Below are 15,379 nucleotides of genomic sequence, written 5' to 3'. Positions count from 1 at the left end.
AAAACTGTTCGAGATTGTTCTGTGTGTTTGGCCAAAGCTCCAACTGACTGCAGAAGTTTGCATAGAAATGTTTTTGTCCAAATCTGTGGTTGAGCAAAAACATGTCAGTGCACTCATTACCTTGCTCATGTAACTATAACCCCTCTGTACAGTATCTTAATAAAAAGTATCTATTAAAAACAGAAATAGTTACATGGCTAAACATAAAAAAGAACATTACGAGGGTCTGTTCTTAGTTCTTATTGAGCTTTGAAATTAGTTGCGTTCTAATAATTTACTTTTTAATATAGCCTATTTCATGTTTTTCACAAGGAGAATTTTAAACAAGTACAAAGTTTTAAAAATCATAAGACCTTGAACATCGTTTTCCTTGGAGCTGAAGGAGGTTAGCTTCCATCTTGGAACACCCAGGAGCATTGGAAACGATGCTTCATTTTATATTTTTGCTAGTTGTATGTTTATAGAAAAATAATCTCCTGCCTTTAAATAGATAGGTTTATCTAAATGCAAACCTTTAAAAAAAAAACCTTCCCTTTGCTGTTCACATTATCCTAATGTTTGTCCTTTTACAGTAACAAGCCTGAAATTTGATGATTTGCCCACAAAGTCAGGGAAAAACATACTTTTGCATCTTTGCATCTCTGTAATTTAGGTCTACATGCTTTCTCTTTCTGTCTTAAAGTATATTGGGATAAAAGAGGGACTTCCTCTAGTTGCAAAGCAGAAGTGTCATCTACTCTAAAAGCAAAGGACAAGATATGTTTACAGACCTCAGGGGTATCGTCCAGCTCTGCCCTGTGTCTGTGGAACTATCAGAGGACTAATTCACTTCCCAGCAAGGAAGGGGAGACGGGGCAGAGGGGACTAGCAGCTCAGGTGCTTACTTACAAGTACTGAGTGAACAAAAATGGGCAAGAAATAAGCAAATCAAGCTCTATCCTGCAGGAAAGCAGTGCTTTATAAATGCACCTGTTGAATATGCTGTATGTCCTGTTCGGGTTTTACGAAACTTTTTCTTATTAAAATCCACCTGAAAATTCTAGACATAAACATTTCTCTTGAGAAATGGCTATGATTACCTCACATTCTTGTCCTATTTGTCCTTAGAATTTTACCAATTGGGCTTGCTTTTATAATGTGTTTTTATAACAGCCTTTTCTGATCAAGGTAATCTCTCTCCTGCATTCTGTCTTGGGATAAGTAATGTGTTAATGCTATGTAGTTCATTTTCCGTGCATTAAGAATATGTTACTAGATTTTAATTTTAACAGTGTGATGTTATATAAAGCAGGTGAATTGTGATGAATTTGGAAAGAATGGATTGACCATGTCAGGGTTTTTGCATCTCTCCCTCCAGTTGGCAGTGTCCTATCTGATCCCAGCATCCTGCTCCGCCCCTCAGGGCCTTCCTCATCCCCTCCCTGTGAGTCCAGCACCGAGATCAGTGGCCAGAGCTGCCCCGGAATAGGTGGGGTTTACTTGCAAAAGAAAATCCTTCAGATTACCGGGAGCACAGCCAAAAGAACAGACAGGATCAAGAAAGCCACTGAGGAGGATAGAGACAGGACATGTTGTGATGACACAACCAGAAAAAGAATGACATCCCCGTTTAGAAGATTTAGGGAAAGAGCTTTTTCAAGGGAGAGGCTAGTCCACAGCCAAAAAGAGGACGCAGATCACCATCAAGCTACAGACAGCTCTGAGAAAGTGAAGGATGTTGGGAGCAACATCAAAGATGAGAAAGGGAGTACCATCTTCAATTCCAATAGCAGAGGCGACAGTAATGCTTTGCGCTGCTTCTATACACGATTCAAGTCTAAAAGGAGAAAGACGCTCTGAGGACAGTGCCTTATTTCATTAGTGTCAAGTTTGTTTCCAGTTATTAATGTAAATGTAGCTTGAATTAAGCAACTTGTTAAAGGTCGGACAGACAATTTAGTGAATTTCTCTTGCTAAGCATTTTATGATCAGTATTACAACAAAGTAATATTGAAGTGCCTTATTTGTATATATGTTATATATTACTAATGTATTCAGTTAGTAAAGATGATGCTTTTGTTTTCTGTAGTTTGCTTTATTTCCTACTGGCAGCAGCTGAGTTTGAGTGAAATCCGAGGGAGCTTTTTGAGGAACCAGGGTTCACTTTCACCATAAAACCCAACTTACAATCCCATTCCAACTTTTACCTCTGAATTTATTTGCCATCTTGGTACTTCAGCTACCTTATAAACTAATGGACAGAGAAGTGATTGAGAGGCAAGAAGTTCCAAAGTACACTTCTCGTCGTCGTCTTTTCTGGTACTGGGGATCAAACCCAGAGCATTGCACCTGCTAGGCAAGTGCTTTGCTACTGAGCTACATCCCAGCCCCTCCCTCATTCACTTCTTACACCATCCACAGTTCACAGATCTCAGACAACACCTGTGAAACTTACTTTAGAGGGAATTAGAGTTCCATCCCTAAGTTCATAGACATGAATTGCCAGAAATTAGCCAAGTATGTGTATTTTAATCAGCTTTTCAGAAGCTTCTCAGAATAGTGTTTGAGAAATATTAACAAAGACAATTTTTGAAATAGTAAAGCAAGGATATTCCATAAAAGAACAACTCCTTTTAAGGAAGGGTTAATTTTTTTTTTCATTTACTGTTTTCTTGGAACTATTGAAAACTGACCAATCACTCTATGCTTTATAATTATAATTTTTTTTAATTGACAAATCAAGCTGGGCTTAGTGACTAATGCCTGTGATCCTAGCTGCTCAGGAGCTGATGATCCGGAAGATGAAAGTTTAAGGCCAGCCCAGGCAGAAAATTCAAGAGGCTCCCATTGTAATCAACAGAGCACGCTAGGTATGGTAGCATGCCTGTCATCCCAGCCATATGAGAACATTAATAAAAGGATCACCATCTGGGCCAGCCCCACCATAAACACATGATTAAAGCAAAAAGGACTGTGGGCATGGCTCAAGTGATAGAGCCACTCTATGACAATAGCCCAAAGCCCTGAGTTCAAATCCTAGTACCCCCAAAAATTATTAACTAAATCAGTTCGTGAACACTGATCCCTTGGTTCAGGGATTCCTGAATAAACTTGGGAAGACTACCTGGCCTTGGCTGACCGGAGTCTTGGCCCCATAAGCCACTTGGCTTATTTCTCTTTGAAATAATTCTACCACTTAAGGTGATTACACAATAACTTTGTTTTTCTTGATTTGCATTCACACGTGAATAAACTGTAAGCTCCTTAAAAGCAGAAAAGGACCTTAGTGTTTTAAGGTTGCTGCTTTCCTCTTCATACATGAAGAAGCTGAGGCCCTTCAGATTCTTGCAGCGTACCACCCTCTCGTTCTTACCAGGAGTTCTAGTGTTGACCTCACTGTTGTGTGAACAAGAGAATGAATACCATTCCCTTCCCAGAGACCAAAGAATGGCTTGTTTGGGTTACTGGATCATGTTATTTCTAAACAAAACTATGACTTCGTCTAGGGATCAGAACAGACTATGTGTACATTTACCCGTTATGCCTCCAACTTGCTTTGGGTCCTCTCACCTGACTCCATCCCTACCCCTGTCTCCCAGAAAATAAGATCTTGTAGCTTACTGCTGTGCAGTGAGTCGTAGAAGAGTTTCACACGTGTAGACGCTCTTTTTTTAATTATATATTTTATAGACTTGTTTGGGTGTTTAATGTAATATTCTGTGAAAGCTGGTGAAGAAAAGGGAACTAAATATAAAATCGTATCTAAAATATAAATCTACTTAAAAATACTGGAACCAGGGATAGAGGTACAGCTCAGGTAGAGCATTTGCCCAGCACATGCAGAGCCCTGGGTTCTATCTTCAGCATTGTGAATAAACAAAATTAAAGTACTGAAACAGTAACTCTCAACTTGTGGCAAGACTTCTTAGGTGGCATAAACAGAACATCCAGGTAAGTATATATTGCTTGAAAAAGTCAAAATACAGTTCTTCCCTTTGAGTCCTGACTCCCATTGCTAGCTCTACAGCAGATGGTATTTTGAATTCAGGTTAGACAATGAAATGTTTATGTCAGTTAGGGCACAGGATTACAAAGTTGAGAAACTGTACCGTGTATACTTACTTGTAATGTGTTTTAATTCCTTATTTTATTGAATAGATGAAGCTGTGTGAGAGCCTGCAGGTATTCCTTTAAACAGATTTTCTCAGTAGTACTGAGTTTTGACTTTCTCTGTCTTGAAGTTTCGTGGGTTGGTGTGGATAGGTAGGTGAAGGATCTGTAGGGGAATGGGGGCGGGGGAAGTGGGCACCATTACACTCACATAAGTGAAGACAGATTTGCCACTGCTTTCTTTGGTTCCTTTTATTTTATTTTTTCTGTATCCATCCCTGGCTGCCCCCACCACCTTGTCTCTTGTTTTGTAGCTTGATCAGTGTTTTCTTTCTTGTTCAGGTTACACACTTTTACCATCAGCTAAATCTGACAACTTGTCTGAATCCAGCCACAGCGAGATTTCCTCCCGGTCCAGCATCGTGAGCAACTGCTCTGTGGACTCCATGTCAGCTGCGCTTCCAGATGAGCGGGGTTCGTCCCAGCCCCTGACTGGCCCCGAGTTCAGTGCCCCCTCGGAAAAGTCCGATCACCCTCTGGGAATAGGAGAGCACAGTCAGCTTGGTTCTGGGTAAGCATCCTTTCCTGTGCCTTCTAAAACAGAAGCCAGCTGTGCAGAAATCCCACACTTGATATTGCACCTCCTCCGCTATGGTAGACGTCAGATGTCAGACATTCCTTGAAGGGACATGAGGGCCAAGCCATACGCTCATAAAGCTGAGTATGAAAATGGGACCACTTGGAAGGCATATGGATATGAGCTCAAGTATTACTGAATTCGGTGACTTTCTATGATTCTGTGTCTTCTCCATCAATTAGAACTTGGAAGTGTGTGGGGGCTGGGAAGGTGGCTCAGTGGTAGAGTGCTTGCTTCCCATGCATGAGGTCCCAGGTTCGATTCCTCAGCACCATATAAGCAGAAAAAGGCTGGAAGTGGCGCTGTGGCTCAAGTGGTAGAGCACTCACCTTGAGCTGAAGAGCTGAGGGACAGTGCTCAGGCCCAGCGTTCAGGCCCCACAACCAACAACAACAACAACAACAAAAAAAGAACTTGGCAAAGTGTAGTAGTACATACCTGTATTACCAGCTCCTTGGGAGGCAGAGAACAAGGAGGATGATGATTCAAGGCCAGCCTGGGCAAAAAGTTAGTGAGACCTCACCTGAACAAGCCAGGTGTGTGGTGTATGCCTGTGATCTCAACTCCTCGGGAGGAGAAGTGGCCTGAGGCCAACCCTGGGCAAAATGCATGAAAAAAGTACTAAAAAAGCTGGGCATTGGTGGCTCACACCTGTAATCCTAGCTAGTTAGGAGGCTGAGATATGAGGATTGCGGTTCAAAGCCAGCCTGGGCAGCAAAGTCCATGAGACTCTTATCTCCAATAAACTACTAGAAAACTGGAAGTGGTGCTGTGGCTCAAGCGGTAGAGCATTTATCTTGAACTGAAGAGCTCAGGGACAGCACCCAGGCCCCAGAGTTCAAGACTCGTGACTGTCCAAAAAAAAACAACACTAAAATGACAAAGGGCTGAGGGCATGACCAGGGGTTAAGTGTGTCAGCCTAGCATGTGCCAGGCGCTGTCCCACTGAAAACAAGCAAACAGAAAACTTCAAAGGGTGCCTGCTGTTGACGGGGGAAGGTGGTTCTTCATATTCTGTAAGAGTAAAGGCTGCTTCAGTGGGTTGTACATAGAAGGCCACGTGCCATGTGCCCTGATTGACAGGCTGGGAGAGGAGGACTGAAACCAGGATGTCATACCCCAGGCCCAAAGTCCAGCCATATGTGAAGTAGAGACACACGGAGAGGACAGAGAAAGGCAGCGAGGGAAGGCAGCACTGCAGCCCATCTTCAGCTGTCCTCAGAGGCCACACACTGGCCTTGGGTTAAGTAGGGAGAGTGGGGGTTAGAAAGGTAGACGCGTCCTCAAAGCAGTCCTGGTCAACCCTTTGATGGCAAGATTTCAAGATTGGGTGTCTTGTCTAATGGCAGACACTTTCTTCAAAGATAACAAGCACTTTTTATTGCTAGCACGTGGGGGACACACCCCCTCCCTCCCACACACACACAGTTCGCTATTGGTCCAAGTTCATTTTCTCCCAGATGTCCTAAGTTCCATTACTTCCAGCTGGGTGATTGGCATGCACGCGCCTCTTGAAGTTGGTTGGACTGTGAAAGTGGGCTTTTCACTGTCTCCACTGCCTTTTTTCTCCTATGACTGCCAAGCTTTTCTTGGTACATTCTTTCTGGTACATAGAGTTAGTGCCCATTTTATCATTTTTTTTTGCTCCCTTGCTAACCAGCCCTCTTCTAATCAGTTGTGTTCATCTGCACAAACTTTGGGACGTCCACAAGACACTGGTAACCTTCCACTCAGGGTCAAATGCCTTGTCTTGAAAATGGAGCGCCGCTGCCACTGTTTCTAGCAGACCCATGAGTGCGGGGGAGCGGGAGGTGCTCAGCACCAGGATCCGCTCAGGTGGTTGGGGAAGTTGCTGTTTCTTGGCATTACTGGACTAATAGCTGTACAAAGAAAAACAAAACATGCAGTCTAGAGGGCTGGCTCAAATGGCAATAGACTGCCTGTGTAACAAGTACAAGGTCCTGAGTTGAACCTCAGTGTTGCGAAAAAGAAGAAAAGGTTCCTCAAGTTGGGAATTCTTAATTCTATATGTAGTGAGGTAGTGGCCACGAATGAACACGTCTACTCGGGACAGGAATTGGGGTGCACTCTTGCAAAACACCAGCACAGGGGAGGCTGAGGCAGGATGAGAGCTGGAGGCCATCCTGGGCTAAGACAGCAATAACAATTGTATACCATCAAGCCCCACGACCAACAACAAAAAAAAAGAAATTACAATTGTATACCAAACTTCATTTTTGAATTTTCATTTAAAAATCACTTAAAATTGTCGAGGAAACCTTGTATTTGAGGTTTTTCAGTATTTCTTGCTGTGTGTTCTGTAGTTTCTTACACGCAGTAATAAAGCAGTGGAGAGATTTTCCAGTCAGCCAGCAAGTTGATTCTGTGCGTTATCTCCAAATTAGGTGGGCACTTTCGAAGTCATCTTTAATCAAGGGCTTAGCCGTCTCATCTTCCACGAGCAGTGAGGAAATTTCTCATGAGCACGTCATCATAGAAGCGGCTGACAGCGGTCGAGGAAGTTGGACTTCCTGTTCAAGCAGTTCCCATGACAACTTCCAAAACCTTCCAAACCCAAAAAGCTGGGACTTTTTGAATTCCTACAGACATACTCATTTGGACGATCCCATTGCTGAAGTTGAACCCACAGACTGTGAGCCCCATTCCTGTCCTAAAAGCTGCTCTCGAACTTGTGGCCAGTGTAAAGGAAGCCTGGAGACTGATGAGCTGCGACAGAGTTGGGCTTCGTCCAGCTCGCTGTCAGACGCAAGTGAGCCCAACTACGGGACAGTCAGACGCAGAGTGACGGACAGGACCCCTGCCCACACAGCCGACAGCTCGGACCCCAAGGACGCCACTGACCCACTTTACAAAACCGTCACTTCAAGTACGGAGAAGGGCTTGATTGGTAAGTGAGGGGTGTGGTTGGTAAGCGAGGGGTGTGGTTGGGGGGGTGTTGTTTTGTGTCTTTGGCACTCAGAGATGGTGGCGCTGAGCTGGAGGTATCTTGACCTAGGATTTTATGCTCACTCTCCTTTTTTTTCCTCCACAAATTGTTTTCAGCATTCATGACTTCTGGAAGATTTTAGGGCAGATAGTCATTAAAGTGAAAATCTGGTGCGAAGGTGAATAATTAGGAACATGAAAGATACAGTTTGTCACATTTTTTTTATTTGAAGAATCTCATCACATTACTATGAAAAATCGTAATTAAAGGGTCTTCTCCTTATCAAGTATTTGGACCACAGTTAACTCTGCTCACTTCAGACAGCAAAAATGACAGAAGAAACGCAGAGCAGACTTGCTACAGATAGCATTGCCACCACATGCACAAGGCCACGGGTTCAAAAAAGAAATCCAGAACATTCTCTGTCACCTTCCTGGCATCATGAATGTTCACTCATCAGTTCCATTCTGTGTTTTTTGTTTTTTGTTTTTTGTTTTTTGAAGATACTGGAGTTTTAACTCGGGGCCTTATACTTGCTCAGCTGGTGCTTTACCTTTCAAGCCATACCTCCAGCCCAGCTTTTGCTAGTTAATTGGAAATGGTCTCATGGACTTTTCTGCCTTGGCTAGCAATGAACTTCAGTCCTTAGATCTCAGCCTTCTGAGTAGCTAGGACTACAGGTGTGAGCTCCATCACCCAGCCCCTTCCAAATTTTAGTGTATTTAGCCATCAGATAGTTAATTATTGTGCTCCCTGAATCATACATTTAACTATAAAAGCCCCTGCTTTTTTACTTACATGAAATGTCTATGTTGAATCTATATTTTCATAATCAACTTGTAATTCTTTATTCATAATGACACATGTAATTACTGAAATATAAAAGGGAAATTTTTAGGTTTATTTTCAAATTACATTGTACATTGGGAGTTTTTTGTAAGGATTTGTTTAGTAAGTCTTTATAGATTACCACTCAGGATATACAAATCTGTGTGCAGAGTTGTAAGACTCAGCCGGGCACACTCCTGTAATCCTACTCAGGAAGCTGAGCTCTGAGGATCACAGTTCAAAGCCAGCCCAAGCAGGAAAATCCATGAGACTCTTTTTTCTTTTTTTTTTTTTTTTGGGTCAGTCGTGAGGCCTGAACTCTGGGCCTGGGCGCTGTCCCTCAGCTCTTCAGCTCAAGGCTAGCACTCTACCACTTGAGCCACAGCGCCACTTCCAGCTTTTTTCTTTTTTGCTTATGTGGTGCTGAGAAATTGAACCCAGGGCCTCATGCATGCAAGGCAAGCGCTCTACCACTGAGCCACCTTCCCAGCCCTCCATGAGACTCTTATCTCCAGTAAACCACTCAGAAAAGGCCAGGTATGGTGTTGTGGCCTAGTGGTAGAGCCACTAGCCTTGAGCACAAAGAGGCTCCAGAACAGCATCCAGGCCCTCAGTTCAAGCCCCAGTGCCAGGAAGAAAAACAAAGACCAAAAAAAAAAAAAAAAAAACCTTTCTCATCACTCATGGTTATTCACACCCATAATCCTGGTTACTTTGAGAGGATGAGCTCAGAGTGAAACTATATCAACAAATAAGACAGACAGTAACTCAAACAGTTTGTCTCAGTTTGGGAGGTAGTGGATTGTAATCCAAGGCTGGTCTCAGGGCAAAAAGAGAACCCATCTGAAAAACTAAAGCAGTAAAAAGCTGAGGGGGTATGGATCAAACATACCGAGTTTGAGGCCTTGAGTTGAAACCCCAGTACCCCTCTTCCATTCACCCCCGGAAAAAAACAAAACCACCTTTTTGTCTATTTGAGAATACAGATTTTAGAATCTACCATTGCTTGGCATTTGGGCAAATCAGACTTCATGCTTGTCTTCTCTTGACAACCTTACCATCACCAGCCCGCCCATCTGTCCCCAAATGGAAACACATCCCTTCTGACCTTGATGTTACATAATAGAGTTTATATGTGTTTAGCCATTTTAAGATACTTAATGACTGTTGAAAATATACTTTCATAATCAATTTATAATTGTTTATTGAAGATAAACTGGGCTGGGAAGGTGGCTCAGTGGTAGAGCGCTAGCCTTGCATGCATGAAGCCCTAGGTTCGATTCCTCAGCACCACATAAGCAAAATGAAAAAAGCCGGAAGTGGTGCTGTGGCTCAAGTGGTAGAGCGCTAGTCTTGAGCTGAAGAGCTGAGGGACAGCGCCCAGGCCTAGAGTTCAGGCCCCATGACCGGACCCAAAAAATAAAAAAATAATAAAATGAAGATAGGCTTAGTAACCCTAATCCTCTGGTGAGAAAGTTCATGTTAGAATTATCTAATGTCCCTCTGATGTATTCTGCTTATCTGCAGGCACTTTGCACACAGTCAAGGTGTTCAGAGCCTGTTATCCTGTAGATTGGAATTTCTGCTGCTTTAGGCTTTGTCCAGGGGGTTTACAAACTAAGGGAAAGCATTTAAATCACCGTGGTTCTTAATGTCCACTGAAAATCAGAAAAATAATTACCAGGAATATCAGCAAAGTTCCCTGGCCTGGATAGGAGTGCCTGAGAACAGCATTCCGCTCTCAGGGAGCAGACAGATGCAAACCGCCCATCGATAGTGATAGTATAGGTGTGTGTTTAGTGTGAATTTGGTCATCTCTGCAGACAGACTTACAAGTTAAGTTTATTTAAAATGTTTTAACCTGCTGTCATTGTATTTAGATTTATTTCATTTGTATGTTTTTAAGTTCTTTTTAAGTATGTCTTTTTTTTCATTTTTTTTATTAACGTTTCCATTGCTTATTTTTCATACCAGTATACTGTGTCACATCACCCAGGAAGGACGGTAGGTTTAGGGAGCCGCCTCCCACTCCTCCAGGATACCTGGGGATCTCTCTAGCCGACCTCCAGGAAGGACCCCACCCGCACCTAAAACCTCCAGAGTATAGTGTGGCAGTGCAAAGGTCAAAGATGATGCAGAACAGCCTCTGTAGGCCACCACCAGCTTCTCTCAGTAGCAGTCCTGTGGCCTGCGGCCCCTCGAAGACTGTATCTCAGCCTCACAGGCATAGTTTGCAGCCATCCCGTCCTAGACTAACAGAGGTGACTGATGCAGATAGCGGAGCAGATGGTACGTGCCAATTACCTTAATGGTCTTAAATGAATGTTTTATATACTGAATGGTCTTTATTGTGGTGGTCTTTAGTCACTAGTAACGTTTTCTTAAGTAAGTGCTTTAAAATTTCTTTTCAAAAAAATAAGGTTTGCCTGGGCAGAAAAAGGTCAAAAGATGGCTTTCAGTCTTAACTCACAGCTCTGCACAGCTTGTCAGCCCAAGCTCAGTGGAAGACAGGAACGGGAAATGACGCTCAGAACAGCCCAGATAGAGACGCCCTAAAGACTCCATCTAGTGGAAGAAGTTGGGTACAGTGCCACATGTCTATCATCCCAGCCCCAAGGAGGATCACGGCAGTGCACCAGTATACCTCACCGGGAAGTTAAGACCCTGTCCTAAAAATAGCCGGTGAAAAACCAGAACATGGCTCAGTGTACAGTGCCTGCCTAACAAGCACGAAGCCCTGAGTTCAGTATGTCGTTTCAGTCAGCGAAGACAGGCTGTTAGGTGCCAAGCACTCTTACTCACATGGAGTTGATACAAGGGCAGCAGTCATTTAAGGGTAATTTCAGAAGATGTTTGACATCGGTGGTGTATATTAATGCATGAAAACGTTTCAAATGCCAAACTAAAACGATGCTATTTATTAGTACATCTTGCAGAGCAAAACTCTTGACTAGCTTTGTGTGACAATACCTTGAAAAACAGTCATTAAATGTTTAAAAAAAATTGCTAGAAGTCCAGTTTATTGTTAGCCATCAAGGTGTCCTCAGAATAAAGGTCTTGATGGGCTATCTTGGATTTCTTTGATCATTCTCTAACATATTAGTTGATTTGTTTTTCTTACTTGGCAGAAAATGAACAGGTCTCAGCAGTCTAGCCTTTGAGTCGCCCACTTGAATCTGGTCACTGGAAGTCGAGGAGCGAGCGGAGTCTGCTGGCTGCTGCTACTAACCCAGAGGCTTCATTCCCTGCGCTCCTGAATGAGACTGCCCGCCATTTAGTCCCCCCGCAGGCAAGTGGTTTCCGGCTGTGGATGCTGGGCCTGACTGCGCCAGACCTGCCTTAGGACTACATTTGTCAATGCAAACTCGAGTCGTCCCATGTATCACTATTGATTTTCCTTCCAGACATCTTTTAAAGCATAGTGGTATTATTATTTCCAAGCCATAGCTTGGGCTAGTGGACACATTCAAAATGTTGGCCAATACCAAGGATATTCTTGTGTATTTGGAAAGTAACTTATTATTGAAGTACTGTGGTTGGGGAGGGGTGGGGGGCTGATGTGTGTTTGAGGCCATAAGAGTGTCTCTGGTCCAACCCGACAGAGAATCACCCTTGTGGAGGAGCTGGGTTTGACGCGTGCAGCGTGGTGCCTGGGCAGTGCGGTGCAGGGGGCGCCACAGATAGGCTGAGGGGCAGTAACTCTTAATTGTGAAAGAATGAACTCATCTATTATGAGTGAGAAGTAGAGAGCTTTAAGTCTTTAAAAAAAAAAAAAAAGCATTGGACTCATGAAGATGAATTTGCCATTGCAGAGTCTTCTGCCTGCACACCACCCCTACAGCACTGGATTGCATCAATCTGGAAAAACCCCTGTGGCTTTGAGGCCCTTAGTAAACCTAAGGAGCCCACCAAGGGCTTGGAAATTGGGTTGAAAATTGTGGGAGAAAGAGCAACTGAGATTGTCTTGTTAGGTGCTGGTGGCCTGTAATCCTCTAAGTACTCAGGAGGCTGAGATCTGAAGATCATGGTTCAAAGCCAGCCCAGGCAGGTTGGTGAGACTTACCTCCTCCAATAAACCACTCAGAGCCAGGAGGAGTGGCCCAAGTTGGCATAGCGCTGGTCTTGAGTAAAAGAGCTCAGGGATAGGACCCAGGCTCTGAGTTCAAGCCCCATGACCATCAGAGAAAAAGATTGTCTTGATTCAAATTTTGGCCCTGGAAAGGACTTAACTTTAAATATTTAATAACTGTTTACTAGATCAAGTGGATTTTTACAAATTGTTTATATATCTTTTTCATTTTTTTATGTAGAGGCAAGTAAAATTTCTGTACCAAAAAAAGCCAAAGCCATTTATAGGTGTACTATTAGCAAGATCCTTTTGAAGCCAATGGGTTCACTTCAGAATGTCGTTTATATGGCCATGCAGGGCTTAGCTTAAGACAACCATGGTTGCATTTCTCTGTTTATCACCTTCATTTAAAAATCGTAAATAGTGTGTTTTTCTCATCAAAATGATTCTGTTTTAGGAAAGTGGCATGTCTTTGAAAAAAAATCCCCTGGAGGGAAGAAAGCATTCTGAATTGAAGCCTTAGAAATTAGTCAGTCCCAGGTGTGTTCAAATGCAAGTTACATGGCTTGCTTGTAAAAGGTAACCTGAGTCCAGAATCCTGGTTTGAAAGACCATTCCCTCTGATTATGAATCTACTAGTTTACCCATAATTTTGTTTTGCTATAACCATCATTGAGGTGGTTGCATATTTATTCTCACCGTCCATGAGTGCAGAAAATGTACTGTCTGCACAGCATGTCCTTGTTTCATTGAGCAGGTCTATCAAATGAAGCCTTACATGAATGGTGTAAATGATGCCCTGCACAGAGAGCTGAGGCCTTGTGGGTTGGAGCTTGCACCATGTGGCTGCCTTTGTATCTAGCTTTAACTGTGAGTGTTTGGATCAGCTGATCATATTGATCAGAAATAAAACCAAATGCTTTGTGACCATTTAATATGTATGAATCCCTTAAAAATTCATGAAGGGCTGTGGCAGAGTGCTTGCCTAGACAAGTACCCCCCCAAAAAAAAATTAATTTTAATTTAGAGCACAAGAAAGTCCTTTCTTAAGTTTCTCATAGAACCAGAACAAAGGAAAGCCTTAATTAAAAGCCTGTAGTTTGCTTCAGTTCCAAATACCTAGTTCTTACGTTATGAATGTCTATTGAAGCCTGCAGGAACCCTGAGTGCAAACCTTTGCCAAATGGTAAGTTTCAGCAAAATTTCTTCCAATCAAAGCTTTGGAGAACTGGTAGATCCATCCACATTTCTAGACCGAAGCTTTCAGGACAAGAGTCCTCACCTCCACTCCTAGCTAGAAGTGCAGCTGTAGTCAGCAAACTACAAGTGGCCTTTCCCTGCTGTGTTCCAGTATGTACCCTTTAGTGTCACTCGGACGACTGAACCCTGTTCATCTTTAGCTTTTGTTGTTGTGCTTTTTAAAAAGTTTTAATATTTAGACTGCAGTTGATCTTTTAAAACTAAAACATGCAAACTTATCAGCAAAAAACAACTGCACAGTTGCTATTTGATTAGTACAACTACTGCACAATTCAGTGATTGTAAGGTACCCTGAAACAAGCAATGTTTGTCGCCTATTTTTTGATACCTCTTTAAACTTATAAACTTATGTCTTTTAGAAAGACAGTGCCTCTGTATGCTTTTTGTATTTTTACTGAGTGTAAATAATTTGTTATATTTTTGGTTAAGAGAATGTAAAAGTATCATATCTACTAATACATTAGTTGGTGGAATCAATAAAGAATGTACACCAAACCTTTCCTGCACATTACTGGGAATTCCAGAACGCCAGGCTGAGCAGTCTCCAGAGAAATTGGAAGGGTCTGTTAAAATACTAAAGCATATGGGCCTTTACATTTCTCTTAAAATGGTAGAGGACGGTGGGCAGCCCTTCTGGTGCTGATGAAGGAACGAGTATGACCCACTCCTGAAGAGAATTCTGCAGCAATACTCCAAGCCAGGTCTGAATCCTTTTCAGTGAAAAAAGAGAGAGACTGTAACATGGGAGGCTAGGTGCATTTGCCACAGCAAGACTGTTTTTTGTAGGTCTTGGGGACATTTCTTCCATGAGATCAGATTCTGATTTAGCACGCTTTGTAAAATTCCCTACCAGTTAATTCCATCCCAGCAGAAACCCCGGCTTTCCTTTTAGCTGAGATATGAAGTACAAACATGGTAGGCTGAATAATGGATAAGTCAAATACTGATGGCAAGAACATGAGTTATTCTATTGTGGATATAATTAGGCAATTTGAGATAAGATCCTGGAAGATCCTGGATTATCTGGTGGGGCCTAAACGCCAGCAGATGATGATGCAGATTGAAAGCATCTTGGCAAATGAGAAGAGCCCAGTGACCCAAGAGCAAGCAGATTCTTAGGGAACATGGAAGAAAGGAGAAACTACAAGGGAACATGGAAGAAAGGAGAAACTACAAGGATTTTGCAAGTACTCAGGAATTAGAGAAATGATTAAAGCAGAGTAGCAACAGCATGGAGTTTGGATCTGGAAACCAAGATAAAATCAGACCTGCCAAGGAACCAACAAATTCAGCAGTGGGAACAGGCAAACCACAAGCCTCATCCCCACCATGGGAAACGGTGACGGGGAAGGCTGTGCTGGGAGGCATTCTTTGCCCTCTCTATACCAGATAGTGGAAAAAGGAGCAATTGCAGCTTAACTGGTTGCCCACGGACACAGTACCATAGAACTTTGGCATAAATCGCTTATAAAATGCACATGAGGAAAGGACACCGCAAAGCTGCAGAAATAGCACCAGGACATGGAGGAATGAGTTCCCGGCCAGCCGC

At 42.9% G+C, this 15,379-nt stretch overlaps 1 protein-coding gene across 9 annotated transcripts in view; it reads left to right on the top strand.

Moving 5' to 3' along the window:
• The window catches only part of LOC138827198 (rap guanine nucleotide exchange factor 6), a 149,751-nt gene extending 135,426 nt beyond the window's left edge, over positions 1-14,325 (top strand). For 6 of the 9 annotated variants that reach the window (XM_070022697.1, XM_070022696.1, XM_070022695.1 and 3 more), the window contains 4 exons: positions 4,432-4,660; positions 7,132-7,634; positions 10,476-10,790; positions 11,630-14,325. In XM_070022697.1, the coding sequence (XP_069878798.1) occupies positions 4,432-4,660; positions 7,132-7,634; positions 10,476-10,790; positions 11,630-11,655 (1,073 nt within the window). In that variant the 3' untranslated portion in view covers positions 11,656-14,325. Of the gene's footprint in view, positions 1-1,357; positions 4,238-4,431; positions 4,661-7,131; positions 7,635-10,475; positions 10,791-11,629 lie in introns of those variants that run through there. The other 3 variants (XM_070022704.1, XM_070022703.1, XM_070022700.1) reach the window with 2 other exon arrangements.
• The last annotated feature ends 1,054 nt before the right edge of the window (positions 14,326-15,379 follow it).

This window comes from Dipodomys merriami, unplaced genomic scaffold, assembly GCF_024711535.1.
Source record: "Dipodomys merriami isolate MVZ:Mamm:240054 unplaced genomic scaffold, mDipMer1.0.p SCAF_151, whole genome shotgun sequence".
Classification (NCBI taxonomy): domain Eukaryota; kingdom Metazoa; phylum Chordata; class Mammalia; order Rodentia; family Heteromyidae; genus Dipodomys; species Dipodomys merriami.
This window is presented reverse-complemented; position numbering and strand designations above follow the sequence as displayed.